The 25,944-nt window shown below is 38.7% G+C and overlaps 1 protein-coding gene across 1 annotated transcript in view; it reads left to right on the forward strand.

Annotated features, from left to right (window-relative positions):
* XPC (XPC complex subunit, DNA damage recognition and repair factor) overlaps positions 1-25,944 on the forward strand; it is a 1,641,424-nt gene that overhangs the window by 957,702 nt on the left and 657,778 nt on the right. The window contains exons 13-14 of the mRNA XM_044078598.1: positions 11,326-11,495; positions 11,619-11,712. Of these exons, the coding sequence (XP_043934533.1) occupies positions 11,326-11,495; positions 11,619-11,712 (264 nt within the window). The remainder of the gene's footprint in view (positions 1-11,325; positions 11,496-11,618; positions 11,713-25,944) is intronic.

The raw sequence follows: 25,944 nt of genomic DNA on the forward strand, positions 1-25,944 counted from the left end.
CTTACGTTCTACCATTGAGTTTTGATGAGAGAGTGAATGTTAACACAGGAGCTCATTATATGAGAGATGAACCTTGCATTTCAGGAGTTGCCTCTAATGTTATACATTGATCTACATGGGATAGAGACAGGTTTGGATTTTCAACAGTGGTTATAATTTATTCCTAGCTTTGGGCAGCTGTCATCAGCAACTACAGTTATTTGAAAAATGTTCTTATTAAGTATACATTTTTGACTTTGAATAATTGTTTTTTAAAGAGTGTTCAAGAAACAAGAGATTTCTGAAGCGACTTTGAGTATGTAAGTTTCCCAATGGAATCATTGCTTCTTTTGCTTATCAAACTTAGTTGATTTATTCGATAGAACTGGGCTTGAAATTACAGCAGTTTTAATTAAATTATCATCAAAATTAGATGATGAGGTTAAGTCATGACATCATTCTATTACTAATGACTTGGCATTTCAATTTCATGAATATAAATACCACCAGGTATTGCATAAAGTTGATTCATGATGCAAGGACAATTTCAACAGGAAAGTTAAGAAACTTCACCAAGTCAAGCATGACTCTGAATCCAGTAAGGTGTATCCAGTTCCCTGTGAGTTAACACCTACTTTTGAATCACTTGAAGAAAACACACCCAATCCTTTACAATATTACAGTTCATAGGGTTTGAGGGATGCAGAAGAAGAAGAACACATTGCACTGGAAGTTTTTTTTTAACTCCACCCCAAATGCAAAGGTTGGCGAGGTTAGCAAAGAAGAAGGGAAACCAGAACAGTTTTCACTCTAGGAGGCAATCTACATGGCATTGCTCGAACAAGAAGAATAAAATGCACATTATTGGAATCGGTGATGATCAAGTTTACCACAAGTCCTTGTCTTTGTATCTATTCTAGTGGAGAATTTTCCATTTATAATTACAGTGATCTACATGTAGAAGATGTACATCTTAAGTTGTTTTAATGGGGATTCACTTTTGTTCCAACTTGTCACTCGATTGTTGTGTCTCTGCTGATTGACTTGAGACTGTTTGTGAGAAAACTCAACTTATTTTTGCTGTTTAGGGAAAACAGCTTTACATCTGGTAAGTTTAAATGTGCCAGTTGTTTTAATCCTCCGCTTGTTTCAGCTTTACAGTCAACTTTAGAGAGCTTTATAATCGTATACATAGAAGTCATGCAAACATGTCTAAAGAGAAGAAGAGAGAATTATATGAATTGACTCATTGTTCCTTGCATTTTATAAAGCCTGACAGAGGCAGAGGACTATAGTTATCATGAATGTTATAGACTATTCTGCTAAGATGTTCGACTTATTGGACGATTGTTTTACCTACGAGAGAGTGTCTTTAAATTAAATACATATATTATCTGCCGAGATTAGATGTTTACTAAAAGATTTACTGTTTTAAAAATTAATAATTTTGAGACATTTCACTTTTTGAATGTACCTTATCCTAAAGTTTCAGCTCTTTTTGGTATTCCCAAAATTCATACTAACTTACAGGACCCACCCTTCAGGCCAGTTGTGTTAGCAAGGAGGTCCATTACGGAGCCATTGGCCATTTATTTTGATAGGAAGTTAAAAGGTGTATTAGATGTATTTCCACATCTACTGAAAGATTCTTGACACTTTTTTAAACAAAATGAGTTTGTGATTGTGCAGAAGACATTTATTTAGTGACAGCTAACATTAGGAGTTTGTATACAGTGATTCCACTCTCCATAGGTATGAAATGGTTTCTAGAAGCCGCTTCAAAATCTCCATGGTTTGATTCTAACCATCTAACTGTTGTGGGAATGTTAATGATCATCATTCTAAAGTACAATTTCATGTTCTTTGAACATGAATGAAAATGACAGTTGCTCCACCTTATGCCAGTTTAGTACTAATAGAGTGGGAAAATGCTCATTTGTTCAGTAGTGAATTTAGCCCCAGTATTAAACTTTATTTGTGGTACCAGGATGACATCTTTATGTTATGGGCAGGGGATTTGATATTGACAAATTTCTTCAACAATTTGAACGAGTCCACTGATTGCTTTTTACTTTTTTGTATTAATTTTCTATGGAATGTATGCACTTTTTTGTATTAATTTTCTATGGAATGTATTCACTTTTACTGTTGTGCTTTTTAAGGACACTACTTTAAGGACATTTCAGTCAACTGTTTACAGAAAACCAACTGTTTCAAACGGTTATTTGCATTGGTCTAGTTGTCATCCTGGTTTTCAGAAAAAAACACGTTAGAGGACAAATGATTAGGTGACCAAGAATAATTTCAGATGATTGCTTGTTTCATGAAGAGATGCTGAAGTTGAAACAAATGTTTTCAGCTAGGAGGTACACCAACAAAATTATTAACAGTTGCAAATAATTTGTTTGTACTAAAAGGCACACTATCAGTCCATTCTTGGGGACAAGTCATTGTCTTGGGAGAAAAACACTAATGTAAACAATGGCATTAGTAGAGCTTTTATCTGTATTTTTACTAATGAATCAACTTTTATTAAAAACATACTAAGTAAAAACCTGGAAGAAGAACTTTTCTGAAGAGCTTTTAGCCAAGTTAGGTTTGGAACCGCTGAAAATTGTTTTTAAAAGGGGGGCTAACATCAAACAGTTGTTTGAAACTGCACTGAAATTCATAGATAGGAACAAATGCAAAATAAGTAAATGCAGCAGATGTAAACAGTGCCATTACATACTGGATTGTAGAAACACTTTTGTTAAAAATTATCATAGAAGTCTAATATGCCCTGGTAAATTTGATTGTAATACAAAAGCAGGGTGTTTCTTCTGATGCATTTTACTTAGGTAAAATGGAGTGTCAACTAAAAAAAAACTTATTTATGAGCATTATCAAGATATTAAGAAAGGGAATTTCAAAAATGCAATGTACAGACACTTGACATTATGTAAGAACTTTAAGAAATTTCTGTTTTTCTATTTTAGAGAAAGTAGATGGTTCTGGTAAAGCAGGTCCATGGAAGGATTATTTAAGTAAGCAGGAATTTATTTGGCAACTATGTCTGGTATTAATGATTATTGCTCTATAGTACCTATTTTAAAATAGATAACATTTGATATCATAGTTTTTATTCTATTATTAAATGTTTAATGCAATATTTTTATATTTATAGTAGTTACAGGTTAGTGTTAATTATTAATTTTGGCTACATTTTCATTGGAACATTTTTAACAGTCAATGGTGATGTGTGTTATTTAATTGAGTTTGTCAGCTGCTTGAGCAGTTTTAAACAAAAGTCCTGACCAAGGATGAAAGTGCTTAACTGTTTTAATTGCTGCTTTTTTATTTGATGTTGCAAGCATTAATAACACAATTTTTACTATTACAACTCTCTGTGTTCCCATTGGTCATGGAAGTGTTATTTTAGACTTTTATCTTCATAGCACAACGTTGTCCCATTCGATTCTCAGCTAGAGTGTCTTCTGTGTGGAGGCATGCATGAATGGGGCGTGCCTTCGTTGAAGGTTGTGCGTCAGGGCTGGTAACCCGGTACATAAAAATCAACTACCAATCATTAGCGGACAGGAGTTCCATTGTGGTGAGCCATAACTGGGAAAAGCCGAAAGACACAAACAAACAAACATCTTCTGAGTACCTCTTGGCAGTGGTAACCTTTAACAAGGAAAATAACCAGAGATCCTGTAGAGGTATTAGAAATATTTAGGAAATTTTATGAAAATCTGTATAAAGCAGAGAAATGTAGAAATAAAAAGTACAAATGGAAATGTTTATGGAAGAATTAAATATGCCAAGGTTAGAGGTAGATGAGGTTCAGTTACTAACAGGCTAGGAGGAGATGAGATAAAAGTGGTGATGCATAACCAATTTACAGGAAAGTGTTCAGGAATAGATGGTATTCCTGTGGAAGTTTGGAAGCTAGGAGGGAAAAAAAACTGATAAAGATCTGGAAGGTTGTGTTTAACAATATTTTAAGAGGAGAAGTACCAACATCCTGGAAGAAAGCAGTGGTAGCTGTAATAACTAAAGACGGTAAAGATCCATCAGATCCAGGTTCATACAGACCCATTTCGATACTAATCCTTGATTATAAAGTGTTCATGTCTGTAATGGCTACAAGAATGGCAAAGGTGATGCCAAAATTGATAGATATGGATCAGTGTAGTTTTGTGGAGGGGAGGCAAACATTTGACAACATTAATAGGACACTGATTATCCAGAGGGAAACAGAATGTAAGAAAATACCATTGTTGTTGGTGGGTCTTGATGCAGAGAAAGCATTTGACAGAGTAAGCTGGGACTTTATGAGCAGAGCAGTGGAAGCATTTGCATTCTCTAATAAACTTTTAAGGTTAATTGGGAGGATGTATGAGCGGTAAGGAGACGAAAATTAAAGTGTGTAGGGTCCTCTCTTCTAATTTCGTCTTGAACAGAGGAACCAGGCAGGGGTGTCATCCCTCCCCTTTGTTGTTTGCATTATATTTAGAACCATTGGCAAAGAAAATAAGGGACTTAGAAATTCAAGGATATAATTGGTATAGTAGTCGAGAAAAGCTTGGCTCTATTTGCAGATGATATTATGTTATACCTGACAAAACCAGAAAGGGACATTACAGTGTTGTGGAATATTTTGAGACAGTTTCAAATCTTTTCAGGATACAACATTAATAAAGCTAAAATTATGGCAATAGCGGTAAATTATGTACCCACACATGAATTGGTTCTGCAATATCTGTATTTATGAGAACATGATAAAATGAAGTATTTAGGAGTATGGATTAAAAATTATTCCAGTGTAGCTGCTAAGGATATGTGGGAAGAGACTACACAAAAGATAATATAAAAACTAAGAAAATGAATGCTCTGTTTTATGGATATTGACAGTAAGAGACAAGCAGTTAAAATGTTTTCAGTCCCTTTAGTCTTGCACACAGGTCTGGCATATTTTTATCAACCAGAGAAGAATACATTTATCTGGAAGGGGAAGGTGATAAGAGTAAAGAGGAATAAGCTTATTCTTTCAATAGAACAAGGCAGTCCGGGATTACCCAATTTGAAGGGGAAATTCAGATCAAGGCAGTTAAGGCTCCTCTACATAGCACAAACAGAAAACTATAATTAAAAGTGGAAAGAGATGATGATGAAATGGGAGGAAGCTCAAGAAACAAGGAGAGACTGAGATTTTGGTTGCAGACTTTTAAGGAGAATAACAGTAATCATACAGAATATTATATTCATAAAGTAGCAGAAAGTAGTCTAAGAATTAATCCAACATGGGAATGGAGAAAGGAGATTCTGCTGATCGGGATGACAGCAATTAGGATACAGAAGATAGGAAAGAGGGGGCTGGAATTTATTGGAGAAAACTGTCAAAGGAACCAAAGTATTGGGAACAAATAACTAGAGAGGGAAAGATAATAGAATGGAAAGACGCCAAGAAGTAATTTGTCAAAGATTGATATCAGAGTATAGGCAAAGAGAAACAAATAGGGGGGTTTAAAAGAAAAACAAGCACTGGTAGAGTTTTTAGTAGAATCTTGAACAGAAGTTGCTGTAGTGGATGATAATTATAAAAATCAATCAGAAGAAGTTAGAAAGGATTGAGAAGAGAATGGATAAGCAATTCACAAAGAAACAGTGGTGGGATATATGTATGTCTTCCAAATATGCAGCAAAGTCTAGAAAATTTAGGATCTTTGCTTGAAATTGTTTACGTAGGTATTTTTATACCGCAAGTAGACTCCAAAGAATTTTTCCTCAGGTCGACTGCAAATGTTGGAGGTGTGATGAGGAGGAAAGAGGTAACTAAGAACATATTTACTTTGAGTATAATGAGTTGGCAGACTATAAAGACTCACTGCAGACTACTTTGTCAGAGATGCTAGGTGAGCAAATTGGTTTAACTAAGGAAATTATTTTTTTTTTAGCTATGATACAAAATGGGAATTACCCAGAAACAATAAGGCTTTGCTGAGTCTAATTATAATGGCTGTCAAAAAAGCAATTACTAGAAAATGAAAATCAAAGTATAAATCAGCATTACTAGAAGTAGTGAAAATAGTAACAGAGATAAAACAACTGGAATTAGGATCTTTAGAAAAGGGTAGGAGCAATTTTACATAGAAGGAAATGGGGGATCAAAACATGCAGAGGAGGAACAAGGTTTAAAAGAAGGCAGGAATTGAATGAGCTATGTAATGGCTGACTGACAATGACTGGATATATTATAAGTGATCCATGTTTGCAGGTACAGTTGTGTCAGCATGGTTTGTAATGTATACTATTTGCAACTGAGATTAAGTTGGTATGGTTTATTTTCATGTATATAAATGTAAGATTGCCTGTCTCATGCATGATAATGTAATAAAAATGTTTCTTGTTAAAAAAATACATTAAAAATACATGCTTAGTTTAGTAATAATGTCCACAAGTTTAATGTCAGTAAATGCAGCATCATGGGACTTGGCAAAAAGATATAAATTGTAGTTATGAAATGGATGGTTAACTCATAAACAACCACCATGTTTAAACTTCCTGGATTAATGGTAGACAAAAACTTCATAGTTTAAATGTTGGACATTCTTACCTACTAAAGTCAGAAAAGCTGTGTAGCTCTAAAAGGGTATGCATAGCCAAAAGGCTGTACTAGTCACTCCACAGAGATTGCTGCACTACTTTATATCTCACTAATCAAACTCATTAATAAATGAAAAATGCATTTTGTGCTAGTCATGATCATTTTTTCCTTGTATCAGCTGTTTTTTTTAAAAGTTTCTACTCTGCACTGTGCTCTGGACCCCTCAGAATTGTCTGTCATTTCTCTAGTTGGGTGCTGTTTACTGTGCTTTATTAGTATATTAGCAATGATTAGCATCACTAGAACAGCTGGGAAGGTTACTCCAAGCATTGAGGTGATTGCATCTATTATATGGTTTGCTGTTCCATAATTGAGGCTTTTTTATCACAGTTATTATGGCCTGGACTAGAGTTTTGTTTTAATTTCCCAGATGTACTGAAGCCAGAACAGGAAAACCATGAGGAGTGTGCTTTTTGCTCCTCCTTTTTTAGGATTTGCAAGAAAGATATACTGCTTAATGCTTCTTGTTGGGCTTTGTACATGCACTTGATATAATTACCAGACTTAGTATGTGAACAGCAAGATGTACCATTAGAGCATGTCATCTGTTTTCACCTGGATTTCCAGCGTTAGTAGCTGTCAGTGTGTGCACCCAATTACCTGGTTATCTCCACAGGCACTTTCAGTAATGTCAGTATACACTATCCGTTTAGTCAAACAGGTAACATTTATTCATAACAGCATGGAGGCTCAACACAAACAAGGTTAACACTTTAGTATCACACACCTAACTGACTCTAGCTTAAAAAAGCAGTGCATTGCAGCTTTATTTCTCTGATCACCACAATACCAGTATTTACAAAGATTGACTTCAGTTACTTTTGTAAATTCACTCATTATGAGGACTTCTGTACATGACAAAAGTTTTGTGTAAGGAAATAAGATGGCTGTCCTTGGCTCTTCTTTAACCCATTTCATATAGGAGATTGTCAGACCAGCTTCTGCAATGATCACAGACAGCAAAAATATACATGGGATTTTAAGGAGCTTGAGCTATACAGGGACTAAGTAAGCCATAAAATGTATGACTGTGTAGATTCTGAGTACAGATACAGCTCACCTGTAACAGGACTTGAGGACAATACCATTTTCAAGTAGTCCGCACATTTAAGATAATAGTGAATATGCCAAGAATATTTACTGAAACTGTACAACAGTTATGATGGCATTGTCCTCATCAAGAGAGTTGCTAGAGACAGTACACAGTAGATGATTCAGTACATACAAGAAAGTAGTGGCAAACAGTGATCAAAACTAGCAGAAACATATCTGGCATTATAAGGAAACTGACCTATTTAAGGGATAACTAGGCTGAAAAAATGGCAAGGTAGTATATGTAAATCTTCAGTACAGATAGTTCAGTGGTAACACCAAATAGCTGCATTTTCAGCTCTTGTATAGTTACTTTATTTGCACGTTTTAACTACTGAAACATGTCAAGTTAGAGGAAAGGTGATTCTAAAGCTGTCTACTACATAAGTTGGGTAGTATGCATCATCATAGTTTTTCATATGCACTCACCCCCCCCCCCCCGACTCCATGCAACCATAGTCTGAACTGATTCCTATTGTATTTGTTCTCTCTATCTCTCTTTTTTTTTTTTTTTTAGAAGAAAGTAGGAATTTATGGACTGGGTAGTTTAAATTATCTGAGTTGTTAGGGAAGATAAAAAGTCCGAAATAAAGGCAGACCAATCCAGGCAACAACAAAAAATCCAAGACAACCAGGAACCAGATCGATGTAAAAGTGTAGAATAGTAGTTTATTGTAGAACCGCAACTCGACAAAAGTACTCAAACAACACAAATCCACAACTGAAGTTAAGCGCGCTTTCACCTAGTAAAATACAAGGTTTCATCAGAACAATGGACAAGTCAATCAAACCACTTAAATAATATCCCTGTCCAATAAAATTCTACAACCAGTTAATTCTCAAAATGCTCAACACCTGTTCCTCAATGATTCAAACAATGTGTGTTAAAAGTTCATGAAAATATTATAAATAAATAATCATACACATAAACAAAAATAAGTTATAAAAGTCAATGTACGTATAAATTTTAATAAATACCACTTCTTTTAAAATAGTTAAAACTATTAAATGTTGTTATAAGTAAAAGTGAAACCAGCTGTTAAATGAAATAAAATGATGTTAATATCAAAACTTCCCAAATAAAAATCGTAACTTAGCAAATCGCAGTTTTAAAACACTATTTATACTAATGTGATTGTTGAGTTCAGGCAATCTACCCACATCCATCCTTAACTGCCAATGTAATTCCCTAAATTCTACCCTAGATTCCCAGCTACCACCACGAGGGGTCAATAACAACCTGTTCCACTACTGAAAATTTAATTTTCATGTCCTTACATGTTAGAGAGTGCCTGTAAAAGGCATTGGATTCTTTACATTTAGTTATCTCATATAGGTGTTCATAAATCCTTCTCCTTAAAGTACATACAGTTTTACCAATATAAAAACTGTGGCAAGTACTGCACATTCCTATGTATATAACACATTTGAAGATAAAAAGTACTCCAGAAGTTATAGCTAGTAAATGGGATAAAATGGAAGTGGACTTTAAGAATTGGGTAGGAATAAAAGATAAAGAGATCTGGTTAAGAAGTAAGAAGAATTATTTAGAGGGGCTGATAGAGGTTAAAATATTACAGAATAAGGGAAATCTCACAGAACAAACTGCAGACTGCTAAAGAGAAAATAAGGGAATTATAATACTTCTGACACAATGACTTGGGCAACAGAAAGTAAAAATGGTTGTTGCCAAACTTATGGAGTCTATAATAAAAAAAATAAACAGAGATCTTGTAGAGCGATTAGAGGCATTTCAGAAATTGTATAGCAGTTTGTATAATGCAAAGAAGTTGGAAATCAAAGAAAAAGCACAAATGGAATTATTTACGGAATACTTAAATATGCCAAGGTTAGAGAGAGATGAGATTCAAATTAACAGTTAAAGTAGGAGGAGGAGGTGAGATAAAACTGGTGATGTATAACCAATCTACAGGAAAGTCCCCAGGAATAGATGGTATTCCGATGGAAATTCAGAAGCTAAGATGGAAGAAAGTGTAAAGATCTGTAAGGTTTTCTTTAACAGTATTTTGAAAGGAGGGAAGGCACTAACATCCTGGAAAAAAGTTGTGATGGTTATAATACCTAAATTGGGGTGGTGTTACTGTTTTCCTGAGTGTGTAGGCCTTCAGATGAGGTGTTATACTGAGGTCCTGTTTGCTTTAGTTGGTGATAGCACAGGTAGATGTAAAAGATCCCATGGCACCTATCGAAAAGAGTAGAAGTTCCCCGATGCCCTGGCCAAATTTACTGTAGGAGAAATTCCAGCATTTTTCTTTGTTCCTACTAAAACACAAAGGCATGTTTAGTATGGAAGAGGGCTGATCAGTAGAAAACACTGTTCCAGGTAACCACTGCTTCTGTGTATTGCATTTTGGAGCTTCCATCCCTTGTGTGCAACAAACTTTCACTGGTCTTTTGTAAGGGAAAAGTCAATCAGAAAGAATCCACACTTCCTCCCAAAGGTGTTTTCAAACTTTCCTTTAACTAGTCCATCCAGTTGCTAGTTTTCTTGATGGAGACAAAAACAAAAGGAAAACAAGAGCCCTTTGAACCCCAGACTTGTACCAGCAACCAGTTTACCACCTAAGAAGAGTACATGCATTTTAGAAAGTAGTCCATTTGTTTGCTTCTGGGAGAGGATTGCCTACTGCATTGTTTATTGCCATAAGTCAAGCCAGGTGTTCAATGGGAAATAATGTTACCAGAGTCCATTCCACTAGAAGAGTGGCTTTCGCCATTAATTGCTTCAAGAATATCTCTGTTACAAACCTTTGTGCTGAGGCCACTTGATTCTCAGGATAGTCCTTCATCAAGCATCTTTGCTTAGACTGTAACTCTCAGAGCGGAGACACATTTAACAAGTCAGTGCTCCAGGACTTGGTCACTGGGTTCTGGTCTAGGTAATTTCTTTGGTAAACTGCACCCTGGTAGTATTTGTTGTGATCATCGCAGCCAGGACCTGTCATGGATAATTCTCCATTAGATGTAGCATATTTATTCTTAGCATATTACTGTATCAGTTGATCTATGAACACAGTTGATGTATGACAAGGCCTTCCTTGACAGGTCAGGAATACTCTCCCACCTTCTCCTTGCAGATGAGTGGTTCTTCCATCAGTACCTCAGCAGCTGCTGTTGGAACTGCCTGTGAGATGACCTAGTATATATTCCTATATGAATAATGTACTGTCAAACCTGTATTTATATTTCTTGAGTTACAGATGGGTGCTCTGGTATTGTATGGGGGGGGGGGGTTGAACTAACATGCTCTGGGGATGAGTGTGCTTATGGAGACAGCAGTGTACATCATGATGTGCATCATCTGGGTGCTTGGTCATCCTACAGTTCAGAATTTTTCTAGCAAAATTCTGTATATGCCCAGAATGTTTTATGTTATTGCTTTTCAAAGGGGAGCAAGAGATGCACTGTTGAACACAATGGAGTATTTTTTTGTGCTCATTGCCTCACCAAGAATCACAATAGATGCATAGTTGAACACAATGCACAGTGGAGTCATTCATTTATCCCCTTAATGTCAAATTCCATGTTGTATGTCTTGTGACTCTGTAATGCAGTTTGCCTCTAATATTGTTTTTTTTTTCTAGGTACCTCGCAATGAGTATGGAAATGTATATCTTTTTAAGTCCTGTATGTTGCCTATTGGATGCGTGCATCTGCAAGTTCCAAGTCTACATCGAGTTGCACGGAAACTTAACATAGACTGTGCTGCAGCTATCACTGGCTTTGATTTTCACGCCGGTTATTCACACCCAGTGTAAGTCATGTTTTTTTTTCTTTTTTGGTTAGCTCTATGCTTTCTGACTTGTTTGTCTCTGGACATCAGTCTTGATTTGTACTGCTTGTGTTTTCCTACTTAAATGCTTCTGTTTGTTTACAGGGTAGATGGGTATGTGGTATGTGAAGAATATAAGGATATACTTTTGACAGCCTGGGAGAATGAACAAGCAGAGATAGAAAGGAAGGAAAAAGAGGTAAGAATCTAGTCTGACCAGTGATATAGCACAGTAACAACAAATTCTACCCTGCAGTGATCTAAACATCCCATAAGGCCGTTGTAAAGCTGGACATGGTTGCTTGTGTTGAAACAGTGGGGTTTACTGCAGTCAGTGGTGCTGGGTAGGTAAAGATGACCTTGAAATGTGAGGAGTGTGACTCTCAGATAATGGATATGGAAATGTTCAGTTCCTGTGTGATAGCGTTGCAAATATTTTTTTCAAACTGGGTTCTCTGGAACCTTAGGGTTCCTCTTGTACCTTATTGGGTCATTTACATAATTGTTTTAGTTTCTGTCAGTGGAAAAAAAGTAGAAGTATGCCTTGTATTCTTTTTGTAAGGAACCTCTGAGGTCACTCTAGTTGCTGCATATGCCTAGTCAGATGCATACCAAAGGAAGCATTGTACTGTGTGAGTGGTCTGAGAAGGGCAGAGTACAGTGGGATAATGACTTCTTTGGACCTAGATGCCATGCCCTTACTTATAAGTTATACAGCATAAAAGGATTGCGTCACTACTGTTGCCACATGGTGGTCGAAGGCAAGTTTACTGTCTACATGAGTACCCAGATCCATAACCACTGGGTCGATGTTAGGGGCATACTGTCAACAAGGTAATTAACCGTTTAATTTATGTCTTTTTTTATCTCTTCAAATTCTGGAACAACCCTCCTTGAAAAGACATGCTGAAAAAAATAGAGGCACAGAAATTCAACAAAGAAATGGTGCTATAGAAAGTTTTCCCTGATTAGTGGATGTTGCTGCCTATGCTAGTTCGAAACCTGGTTTAAAGATCTGAAATGTATTACAAATTCTATGGTGTACATCTTTTCATTGTCACAGATACAATGGAATAGGTGATGTACTGTCAATATTTGTAAAAGAAAAAAAATTGTAAAAGAACACCTAAAAGCCAGAAGTGAGAAAATCAACTCAGGACTAGAAATTGATCAGTCAGTAATATTAATCAGTAGTAAATAATTAGTGTTATTAAATATAAATTTTGTAAGAATCTTTCGCATGGAGTGTTTCCTGTGGAACTTGATGTTCTGACTAAACTGCAGTATATAAAATCAGTCAAAATATACTTCATATGGGAGATTCCAGCTACACAGGTGTTGACTGGGTAAACTATTCAACTTCAGAGAAATATACTCAAATATTAATTGACTATGCACATCAAAACAGAGTGAAGCAATTAGTAAAACGGTAGGAATATCTTAAGCATACTGGCAAACCTAGGATCTTTCTGCTGCCTGCCTGTGGCTATACCCTCTGTATTCAATTCCATTCCTGTCATAGTACTGTATTTAACTGAAATCATGATGCCATCATGTGTACCTTGAAGTGAAGTCACTCTCTGTTATAAATCATCTTTGTCTGGATTTTACCAGTGGAAACGGTGTGTCTCTGAATGTGATATATTTATGAAAACAGACAGCAAGAGGTTCTCCTGTTCGATTCTCGGCCGGAGTGCCTTCTCTGTGGAGTCTGCATGTCCTCCCCACGGTCGAGTGGCCTCCGAAAGACTTGTGTGAATGGGCGTGCCTTCGCTGAAGGTTGGGCGTCGGGCTGCCAACTCGGCACCATAAAAATCTACTGCCAATCATTAGCAGACTGGAGTTCTGCTGTGACGACCCCTGACTGGGAAAAGCCGAAAAGACAAACAACAAACTGAGATACTGTCCTTGTTGACCCAAATAAATCTGCTCAGAATGCTGTCAGCAAGTTTTATAATATCATCAACTTCTGCATTCATGAATGTACACTGGTGAGACCTAAATATTGAAGTAATATAAAAAGATGCTCATGAAATTACAGAGTTAATAAAATATACATGAAAAAGTTGTATTTTTTAGGTTTTAAAAATTACCATAGTCATAAAATGAGGGTAAATTAAATCAAACCCAGAACCTACATAACACATCTGAGATACTTCAGGTACAACTAACATTGGGTAAGATGGCGACCCAAGTCATAGCCTGCTATAGGTCCCCAACCATGTTTCTTGGCTCACTCCACGTTCCTAAGCACCCTGGAATCTATCAAGGTCCAACCCAACACTGTCATACTAGGAGACTTCAACTACCCCTCCATCAACTGGGATAACTACTCAAGCATCAATACACTGTCCTAGTGCTTCCTGGAATTCATAAATTCCAATGCGCTTGACCAGCTCATTCTGACCCCCACTAGAGGAAGCAACATCCTTGACCTGGTTATTACTAACATGGGCGACCATTGCTGAACACCAATAGTCAATCCCTCCCTGGTCAGATCCTACCATAAACTAATCACCATGAAAATCCACATCTCACCCACACCCCCTGCAAAGGTAACCAACTACCTTGAAAAACTTCTCCAAAGCTGATTTTGAACTCCTGAAAACAGAGGTGGCTAACTTCACCGCACCCATGCCAATAGAAAATAGCCACATGACTGCCGAATCATGCACCAATGCACCATACAAACATGTACATAAATGCATGGAACTAGTCATACCCAACAGAAGATCATGCCTGCTCAACCTGGTTGACTTCTTTGAGTCAGTCACCAGGGCTGTGGATGAAGGTAAGGCAGTATATACAGCCTACCTCGATCTGGCCAAGGCCTTTGATACCATTCCTCATTCAGGAATTATTGATAAACTCACCAAACTAGGTATCAACCCCATTATCACTAGGTGGATTGCAAATTGGCTCACAGATGGAACACACAGTGTGAAAGTAGCAGACTCCAAGTCGGACTGCTGACCAGTCACGAGTGGAGTCCCACAGGGATCTGTCCTGGGTCCTCTCCTGTTCAGCATCTACTTCTCAGAAGTCCAGGCCAACAAAAAGGGACTCTGGCTGACCAAGTTCGCAGACGATTGCAACTAGAGAGCCATTATTAACTCCCCAAGTCATGCAGACATCCTATAGTAATGCCTCACTGAGACCAATGACTGGTGACTAGAGTCGAAACCATGGCTTTAAGCTTAACACCAAAAAATGCATCGTCATCCTCTTTGGTAAAAACTCAGTTCCCACTAATTACCACATTGATGGGAGCCCACTGAACACTGAAGACGTTATAAGAGATCTGGGGACGCAGGTTGACAGCAACCTGTCCTTCAACCACCACATTGCCACTGCAGTCAGAAAGTCCTTCTGTGTGGCACATCTCATTACCAAGGGTTTTGCGTCCAGGAGGAAAGAGGTCATCGTCTCTCTCTACTCTTCTCTCATTAGGCCAGTCATCGAATATAATGCCCCATTTGGCATGTACCTCACTTAGACACCTGCAACAGCTGGAGAGGCCACAGAAGTATCTCGTGAAGAGGCTCCTAGGCATTAAACACATGTCCTACACGGACAGACTCAAAAGACTCCAGCTATTCTTTGTCTCATGTCGCCTACTTAGAGGCGATCTCTGCTTGACTTACAAAGCTATGTCTGACCCAGCTCTGTTAGAAATGCTGCATCTAAAGAAATCCCAGTCCCTCCACATCAGATGCTCCAGAGACCTCAACCTCATTACCACAATCAACAGAACATGCTGGAGGGACAGGTTCCTCACCCAGAGACTGCTCATGCTCTGGAATAGACTTCCCATATATGTCAAGCAGGGAACCTCGCTGTCCCTCTTCAAGAGAAATCTTGATGAGTGGATGGGTAATAGAAAGTTAACCCAAGGGATCACTCCAGTGGCTGTACTTGATAGAGGCACTGGGAACTAACATCAGGTGGCATGATGCCCGGGCACTTTTGTGGGCTAGGCTTTAAAGGCTCCAGGGCCATTAGCCTAGTGCACATGTATGAACCTACTTACTTATCTAGTGTACTAAGTCTAACTGTGACCTCAGCTTAATCTCAAAGAATGAAAGCAATAATTAAGTATTCTTTAATTACATCAAAAAATTAAAAGGAAAATGTTGTGACTATTATATATTGACAGTAAGCAGTGATCATTCAACTGCAGATGGTAACAAACATACTTGCAGAAAAAAAGTTTTACAGACTTCACATTCAGTAGAGGTGACTGTATCTTGTCAGAGATGAGATTTCCATCAAGAGCCAGTCTGTCTGACTCAACACAGTGAAAACCAAACAATCAAAGTAACACCACTTCTGTCTTAAGCCATTCTATCACAAAAATGTATTGGAAAGCATCTTAATCACCTATATAATTTTAAAAAGTTGTTTTTTCAGGGGTAAGCACCCCCCCCCCACTTCTCTAAATTATATCATCTCCGAGATCAGAAAACAAGGGGAGTAGGGAGATGCTTTGTTGCCCTCACTGTTACATAAGCATGTTTAACATAGGTGGTTTTCAGTGAAAAAGGGAATATATCTGATGATTCCCAGTTCAAGGCAACTGCAATCAACCAAATGAAGGATCTTTCAAAGGCATATGCTAGAGCACTGTAAGTGTAAGGAGAGACATGCCAAGTATAACTAAATTTGTTAACTACAGCCACATGTACATGTAAACATTTAAGCTCCATGGAGTCATACAATATATGTAGTATTTTCTTACATAGATTCAAGGAAAACCTAACTACCCCCATCCCCAATCCATCATGTTAAACAAAGTATTAGTAAGTAGACATCTTCTTGACCCATGGTGACAAGTTGTGGCGGCACCAGTTCATGGGGGTGGGGGGTATCAGACCCAAACAATTTTAAGCCCATCAGCTTGACTGGTATGTTCTGTCAAGTCATGGTCATTGCCATAATGGCAATTCCACAGAATACCACATAGGGCTCTGTTTGTTTGTTACAGAACAGTATGGGTTTGTTAATGAGAAATTTCCTTTGATTCTTATCTCATTCTTTAAAAGTAACAGCAGGATTCGGTGAAGGGCTGACACTGCATTCTTTCCTGACCCTACTAAGGCATTCAAAGTTCATGTGCATAAGGGAATGATTACAAATTAAATAATTAAGTGTTGTTCAGTGTGCAAAACAATGGTTAAACATTAGGATGCAACAAGTCATGACGGGGGTTATTGTTTCGTTCTGTGGGATTGCCAGTGGTGGTTTGCCAAGTGACTTTGTTTTAAGTTTACTTGTTTTGGGATTGTTGTTCGTAGATATAAAATGGGCAGTTTGGGGCTGGATACACAGTTATGCTGTTGACTGCAAACCTGATAATATAATTGCTTTAGTAAGAAGCAGAAGTTCTCCAAGGTGGTCTATAAAAAGTAGGTCAGTAGTAATGACCTTGCCATTAATGTCAGTAAATGAGTCAAGATGGTTGGCAAAAAAGGCTTACATTTTGGTTAATCATAAACAAATGGCTCCATAATTTAAAATCTAAGGTCAGTGGTAGAAATCAGTTTGAAATTTGGCCAGTGTGTATCTATCAGTATGAGAGAGGTATACTGTGAAGGATATTTAATTCTGAAGGGCATGTCTGGACCCTCCAAGGAGGCCATTGCACTGCTTCACCAGTGTATACTGCTGCATTCCGCAGCCTTTGACCAAACCACAATAATCAACATAAAAATTTAATTGATAGACAATTGTAGGATTGGGTTGGGAGGGTGGCTTAATGGCTAAGGTGTTTGCCTTGCAAACACAAGGTGCAGGGTTTGAGTCTCACAAGGGATAATTGGCTAGGTTTAAAATGTCTCGCAAGGGCAGTTAGCTTAGTATTAAAACTATGAACTATTAGAAGACATACAATTTGGAAGAGCTTCAGGAATTGCCATTCTATAGTCTTCTTTTTCTTATAGGCTATTTGGAGTTGGCACATTTCCTGATCTGTGGGATAATGTCTGATCTTGTTCCAGCTGAAAATGTATTTATTTAAATTTGATTTCCTGTGTAGAGCACTGACCCAGCTGGACCATTTTCAGGCCAGCCTGATCAGAACAAAATATTTGAACATATCATACAGTACAGTTGATTTAAGTGAAGAGAAAAAAAAAGTCAGCATTTGCATATCCTTGCCTGGACTGCAGCACTGAATGAGCTTGCACCAGATTAGGTTCATAGGTTCATAGGTTCATACTAGGCTATCTGCCCTAGGGCATTTATAAGCCTAGCCAGAATGTGTTTGGCTTTCGCCACCCATTTTAAATTTATTTTGCTATGCCCTTTTTCGAGGTTAGTATACTGTGCCTCTGTCTAACAATGACACAGAAGTGATACCCGGGGTAAACCTACGATCTCCCATCCACTCATCAAGATTCCTCTTGAAGAGAGTCAATGAGGGACTCTGCCTAACCTGGACTGGGATTTTATTCCCGAGTGAAGGGAGCCTCTGGGTTATGAATCTGTCCCTCCAGCATGTCCTATTTATTTCAGTGCTGAGGTTCAAGTCTCTCGGCGTGGCTCGATGGGATTTGGATTTTCTGAGGTGCAGCATGTCCATTAATTCCAGGTTGGACATGGCTTTATACGTCAGGCACAGATCGCCTCTGAACAGGCGGTATGCCACTGAGTAGAGCTGGAGTTTCTTTAACCGGGCAGCATATGGCATCTGTTTGAGCCCTTTGATCCTCTTGGTGAGGTACTTTTGGGGTCTTTCCAGTTGCTGCAGGTGTCTGGTAAGGTACATCCCAAAAGGGGCATTGTACTCAATTATGGGCCTGATGAGGGATGAGTAAAGAGGCACGATGACCTCCCCTGATCTAGATGTGAATCCCTTCATGATTAGGTGGGCTATATAAAATGTTTTTCTAACCACTTTGGCCATGTGGTTGTCAAATGAGAGATTGCTATCAACTTGGGTCCCCAGGTCCCTAATTACTTCTTCTGTGCTTAATGGATTTCCACCTATGTGGTAATTTGTGGGCACTTTGTTTTTGCCAAAGAGGATGACTATACACTTTTTGGCATTTAGCTTGAGGCCATGGCTCTGGCACCAGTTGTCTGTTTCTATGAGGCCCTTTTGGAGGATGCTTGTGTCGGCTGGAGAGTCGATTATGGCGCCCAGTTTGCAGTCATCTGCGAACTTGGTCAGCCACAGTCCTTCTGTGTTGGCCTGTACCTCCGAGAAATGTATACCGAACAAGAGAGGTCCCAGGACTGAGCCTTGTGGGACACCACTTGTAACTGGTTTGGAGTCTGACATGGCTCCAGCAATTCTAACCATGTGGGTTCTGTCCTTGAGCCAGTTTGCAATCCATCTAGTGACATAGGGGTTTATATTTAAGCTGGTGAGCTTATCTATAATGCCCAAGTGGGGTATTGTATCGAAGGCTTTTGTGAGGTCCAGGTAGGCTGTGTGGACCACCTTCCCCTCGTCAATGGCCTTGGTGACTGTTTCAAAGAAATCAACCAGGTTTAAGAGGCAGGATCTGCCTTTAACAAAGCCGAACTGGGTAGGATCCAGTGTTTGTAGGTCCCCAATATCTTTATTTATGAGGTCCATGATGATCCTTTCCATAGCTTTGCAGACCAAGCTAGTCAGGCTTATGGGGCGATAGTTTCCAGGATCCGTTGAGGCACCACCTTTATGGAGAGGGACCACTGTTGCTGTACGCCACTCTTTGGGCACATATCCTGTAGTAAGGCTGAGATTGAACAGTAGTTTTATGTTTGGGTTTAGCTCTTCTTGGAGTTCATGTAGGGCGAGCCGGGACACCATCTGGTCCCATTGATGCTGTGTTTTTGCTTTGGAGAGGCGGCTCTTACCTGAGCATCTGAGATTTCAGGGGCAGCACTCTGCTGGGATAGATATTTGCCCTTTGGTGGGAGGGGAGAAGTTTGCTGAACCTGTCAGCTAGGATGTTGGCAATGTCTGTGGGTTCGGTGTATTTTTTGTCATTTTGGACTAATTCTGAGCATATCTGGGAATTACCACCCAGGTTCCTAACATAACTAAAGAAAGCCTTGTGATTATCCTTAGTGTCCTGTGCAGTTTTTCTCTTGAAGCTGGCCTTAGACAATTTTATGTGTGCCCGTAGTTTTTTGCTAATACTGATCAGTGATGCCTTCCCTTTTTGGGATTTTGCTTTATCATTTAGTAGCTTCCTCCTTTTATTGTATAGTTTGTTTATGGCTGGGGTCCACCAGACAGGACGTCTGCCTTTGGAGGATTGGGTCTTGGTTTTATTTGGGATCGCATGATCCATGCATTCCTGAAGGTGTTCATAGAATGCGTTTATAAAGGATTCTGCGGTCTGGGCCGTATTTTCCACAGGCCGGGGCTTTGAAGGATTCCACCTCATTTTTGGGGAGTGTAAATTTTGCTTTAGAGAAGTTTTTCACTGTGGTTTTCTGGGCAGGGGTGGGGTCGGGATGTGAATATCCAGTGAGATTAGTTTATGGTCTGATCTTACCAGTGAGGGATACACTTCTGGTCTGGAGCATAGAGTCCCCATGTTGGTGATGATCAGGTCCAGTATGTTTTCCCCTCTTGTGGGAGTGGTAACAAGTTGTTCCATAGCATTTGAGTTTATAAATTCTAGGAACCTTTGGGCTAGGGTGTTGGAGCTAGAGTAATGCTCCCAGTCTATGTTTGGGTAGTTGAAGTCGCCCAATATAATGGTGTTTGGAGAGACCTTCATATTTTCCAGTGTTCTCAGGAAGGCCGAGTGGGGTTCCTGGGTTTGGGAGGGTGGTCTGTAGCAGGCTATAAACTGGAAGGCAGTTTTACCCACTGTTAGTTGCACATGGATAGTCTCTGATGCTTCGTGCTTTGCCACCAACCTGGAGGTGTGGGTATCTTTGATGAATATCGATACTCCCCCTCCTTTTGTGGTTCGGTCCAAGTTTTGGGGCCGAAAAGCATGGTATGAGGTATAACCTGGTAGTGCTGGCGTGCTCTCGGGAGCCCTGAACCAGGTTTCTGTTACTGCACAGATATCGATGTTCTCCATGCTAAGGAGAGTTTCGAGAACCTTATAGTAAAAGCTTATATCGATAGTAAAAAAAAAAATGTGATAGATACATTAATCAACACCTTCCAAAACAGTAGAATAAGCTTCTCCTTAAAGTTAGCGCAAGCCATCGGTTAATTTCTTCAAAAATATTCTCAATAAATGTGTGGTAAGTAGAAATAGCAGCATGAGGATAGTCATTCTTGTTTGTTTTTACGACCAGTAAGTTATAAGCTTGACAGTTGAACCTTTTACCTTTCAAAGAGGTCTTCCTTCATTTGGGCAGCAGCAGTTTTGACCTCATGGTATGGCAGTTGCAGCAGATCCTCCATATTTTCTGTCTAGGGTGTCAGGAGTAAGTGGAGTTACCAAGGAACCATTCTTCTGATTTGTACCCTGCCAAGTGGAAAATGGTTTCTGTTTGGGTGGAATGGTACCCAGTACAGTCCTGGGTGATCATTGAGCAAATGGATTTGATAGTATGAGCTGGGTTTCAGTTATATATTGTTTCTGCTACAAACATTAGCTATTTCTAGCCACTTTGGGATTGTGGGTCTTAATTAGCTGGTCATGCAGTTCTTTTAAAAGGATCTGTATCACTGCCTATCTTTAAAGAGCCCCTCACTTCTATGGGATCTGAATTTCATGATTAATAGGCTTGCCTGTTCATTTTTCCAGATTGCTAGTTTAGCAGTATTAAAGTGTGTGGGGAATGTTTTTTTTGACAGCCATCATCTTTGTCCGTATTATTTTAGAGCAGTAAGACCTGTCAATGGAACTATGTTTGATCTTTCACAGTTGCTCATCCCTCTGAACCTTCTGTCATTTCCTCCCAAAATATTTTCTGAGTCATCTCTAACTCAGTCCAGTCATCATCTTGTTTTTGTCACTGGACAGAAAAGAGAGCAGGGGAAAGTCTTAACTGGATATGCCCTGGTAGTTCAGATTTTACCTGAGCTAGATACTTGAGTTTATAAGGACAGAGTAGTTGTTCCTTTCCTTTGCTGTAAGGAAGGAATGTCCGGCAGCCATCAAGTGAAGCTTTGTAAGGTGGATTGCCAACTGCGTTATCTTCAGCCTTCAGGAGGCTCACAACACTGTTGAAGATTTTGTGGTGAAAGTTTAGTCTACACTAGGGAATGGTTTTATAGAGTGCTTACTTCAAGGATTTCTTTTTTGTAAACATCTCTGCCCATAGCCACTTGCTCATCAGGTCAAGTCACATTTCCATCAAGCACTGTTGCCTGGCCATTTATTCTACTTCAGGATTCCATATTCTGATTCTTCTCCTTTTGATTGGCATTTGGTTTCTTCCATTTTGGTCTCTTCACTGCTTGAGATTCAGCCCATTTGTAGATCCACCAAGGAGTGTCCCTGATAATGTAAAAGCATATTTTTACTCTGTAAAGGCCGAAGGGCTGATTTGCCAGAGGAATTTTACATTACTGTTTTTTTTTTTTTTTTTTAAATAAGGTGTTTGGAGGAAACTAGCCCATCTTTTTTGTGGTTCCTGCTATTGGACTCTAATTCCTTTGTGGTTGTTTATAAAAGCATATTATGTTATATCTTGTCATTTGATCATGGAAGAGACCCACACTGGTGGGTGCCTGCTACATTTTTCCATTTCCATCTACTTGAGAGACCCTTCAAGCAGTGGATACTGCTGTAGTCTTCTGTAAGTTGGGAAAGTGTTTATCTTTATGTTACTTGTTAGTAGTGTAGGTGTCATGTATTCATTGTTTTTTTTTTTCTTGATTTTCAGGAAGTGTGCTTATTCCTTGATTAGAATCAGTTGAGGGGCAAAATTTGCTCTCCTTGTACAGAATGTGATGCCATGACATGTGCAAACATGCCCGCGAGTACACACACACACACACACACACACACACATACATATATACACACACACATGGTGCACACCTTTGTAGGCCATCAAGGAGCGTGTCCTCATTGATAATCAGATACAGTAAGAATGTATTTTTGTTTAGTATTTTAGAATGGAGACATTTCCTTCTGGTTTAAAGGAGTCTTTTGTTATACTATCTGTTGAAGTTTTCTCTTGATGCTGTTGTCTGGAAATATGTATATCAATCTCTAATTTTCCATTTATTGACAAGATCATTGAGAAATTGGTCTGCAGCCAGCTGGATTATCACATTTCATCCTTTTCCATCTGTGCTCCATGGGAACTATTACCACACTGAGATAGCCCTGAATAGTTTTGTTAATAACCACTTATTGGTGAAGGATCAGTTGTTTTATTCCATCCTGATTCAGCTTGATCTATTCTGCTGAAGCCTCCGTGGTTTAAATTTAATGGTCCTTGAGTGTTTAATCTCCATTTTATGGAGGCACTATTCATGTAATTTCTGGAAATAATTTTTCTGGAAGCTTCAGCCCAAAATATGGGGAGCTGTCTGTATTCTCCCTCAAAAAAATCCAAACTGAGTTAAGAAACTACCTTCTTGGACTAAAACAATGCAAGTGTTACCTAAATGGGGTAATTGTATAAACACTCCACTTTCAGTCTGATAACTGCTACTAGTCTCTTGAGTTTCTCCCACTGCCAGTCCCACTACTATTTTATTCTTCACTCCCTCCCTGATAATTTTAATGTATCTCTCTAGCTCTCTGTTCCCTTTGGTTTTACTCTAATGCATCTACTCTCTGCCTGTGTCTATTGGTTAAATGGATTAGTCCCACAAGGCAAGTGACCACTTTCCAGTGGAGACCCAAAGTTGTATTCATGCTAACTTCCCCTAATCTTTTTGATAAGTTGCATGGCATATTTTACGTCCACCTGTGTTACCACCAGCTCAGGCAAATGGGGCCTTGGTTTAATGTTTCATCTGATTGAGGGCATACTCAGGAGTGCAGCATACCCTTTATTGGAAAAATTAATCCAGGTGCCATATCTCTGAACTGTACAGATTTTCGCCTCATATTTTTGGTCTGTTTTTCATAAAACTGTGGTTTTCTGGAAAATTACTAGCAAATCATTAAAGACTAACATTAGAAAATAATGACAGACATTTGAGTTTCAGACTTTATACCCTTCAGAAAATTCATGCTAATGCACAACCTGTTATTCTATCAATGTTCTAAGTTTGTAAGAGCAATATTTATAAAGTGTCCCTATTTTGGGGCCTTTGTCCTACTTTATAGCTTTGTCCAGATTTCTTTCTCTAAGAGGTTAAGAGGTATGACAGGTACCTGGTGTGGGAATATAGCCCACAGGCATTTGCACCAAAAGTAATTGTGCTACCTGCTAAGCTGTTATTACCTTACTCCTAATTTGTAACTATAGCAGCTTGATGCGTATTACACACAAGGTAGGTAACATTGTACATAGAAACATGAAAGCATTACTGTAATGTTATGGTCCCTGCCTGTTGTCATATACCTACTTTTTGAGTATAATGTTTGAATCTCAGTTCTTTGCATTCTATTTTGTGTACAATTTGAAATAATGCAGTATATGTTTACCCATGACGACACTGCTGTATTGCCTTCATTGCATATTTCTGTATTGCTTAATCTCAGTGATTGCATAATTTTGTTGCCAATATTCCCCAGGCTGAGCTTGAAAATGGTCTAGCTGGAGAAGTTTAAATAAATAAATAAATACATACATACATACATGCATACATAAATAGACAAATACGCTACACTCTGGTGTTTGGAGTCCCACAGAAAACGGTCTCAGCTCCTCAATGTTTACATTGTGTATACTTCAACTTAGTGAGATCATTCATAAGAGAGTTCTGTATTATCACTGCTATCCAGATGATATCTGTTTGTACCTGTCCTTTTGGGAACAGGCATGTGATCTGTTGATGAATATGTCATGGATGACATACAGTCATGTTAATGTCAAGCCAGATAAAACTGAGGCCTTGGTTGTGTATGATACTGTGAGATCTTCCAGTGTTCCTTGTTTTGGGGTTGAAGCAGACTGAAAGTTTTTAACCAGAGTAAGAAGTCTGGGAGTGCAGTTTCATTGCATGTCAGCCTTAAATTACCAAGTGGCAGTGTTTCTGAACTGGCAGTACTTCCACCTTTGTATGTATCATCTCCAGAATTAGACTGTTTGATTCCACCTAGAGAGCTCTTCATTTGTTCTTCCAGGTTGATCTCTTCTGGAGTTGAGTATCACATGGCTTCATACCTTGGCTTACCTCATTGTGACCTTGAACAGCTGTACTACTTTCTTCTGCTGTTTTGATCAGACTGTCACACTGATCATGCTATCTTGGTGCTCTACCTTCTGCAATAGCTGAGAGCTGTGTTTAGTGCTCTAGACTTTCATTTTAACTTTTTATGACTTGCACTATTTATGCCCTTTCCATTTGAATTAACTGCTGGTTCTTTATAGCCCTACCCACCCCATCCTGTCTAGTGATCAGGGTTTACTTAAGATTTCTAGTGTGTTAGAATATTTCTTGTAGATGTTTACTTTCCTACCTTGGCCCTATCCTTTGAAGCCCACTGTCTTACTGGCTGAGAATCTGCAGTTTTGAGGGCCTGTTTTGAAGATCAGTGAAGACATGTTTGTTTTGAGTTTTTTGTACTGCTTGACTCAGTTTGACTTGTTTGTTTTCTAATTCCACTATTTATTTCCTGGAATGACTAAGTGGTCATTCATGCAAACATTGTACAGTGTGTGTTTTCTTGGATCTGCTTTGACTTGGTAGTATCAAGATGACTGAAGCCCAACTTGCCTAAAACACTCTACTACACCCACTCCCCACACTGGTAAGGTTACAGATGCTGTTTGTATGGGTGGTGGGTTGCAGGTAGGATGAAGCCTCTGTACAAGTTAATGTGGGGGTTTGCCCATCAAATATGCCTGATCATTAAATATAATACCTCTGATGTCACACTAACGTTGAGAAAAGGTAGTTAAATTGTTTCCCCTTTTCCTCTGAGTTAATGTAACCTCAAAAGTAGTAGGCTTGCAGTCAAAGTGACCATTGAGGAGCCTAGCCTAAATTCCCAGTTGCCTCTAAACACTAGCTGTCTAAGTAACTTGCTCAAGGTCACACATTAGGCAAATGCAGGCTATGGGAATCAAACCCTGTACCACAGGAACTATAGCTCACAGTGTTAACCATCTGAGCAAGCTGTCAGACATAGGTGGAAATCATATCGTATACCTTGTGTATGCGAGGTCATCAGCTTAACCATTTTGCCAAACCCCTGGGGTATTGCGGCAAGAGTCCTCATGTCAACTCCTGCAGCAGAAAACATTACACTTGAAATGTATACATGTTAAATATATCACAACAGTATACTGAGCATTGGGAAGATCATCCTCTGTAGACTACATGATATATTTAACCTTAGTATGTAAAAGCAGATCCTTCATAATACTACAAAACTTGAAGAACTTGTAAACT

Source organism: Protopterus annectens, chromosome 7.part1, assembly GCF_019279795.1.
Source record: "Protopterus annectens isolate FY-2018-M chromosome 7.part1, PAN1.0, whole genome shotgun sequence".
Classification (NCBI taxonomy): Eukaryota; Metazoa; Chordata; order Ceratodontiformes; family Protopteridae; genus Protopterus; species Protopterus annectens.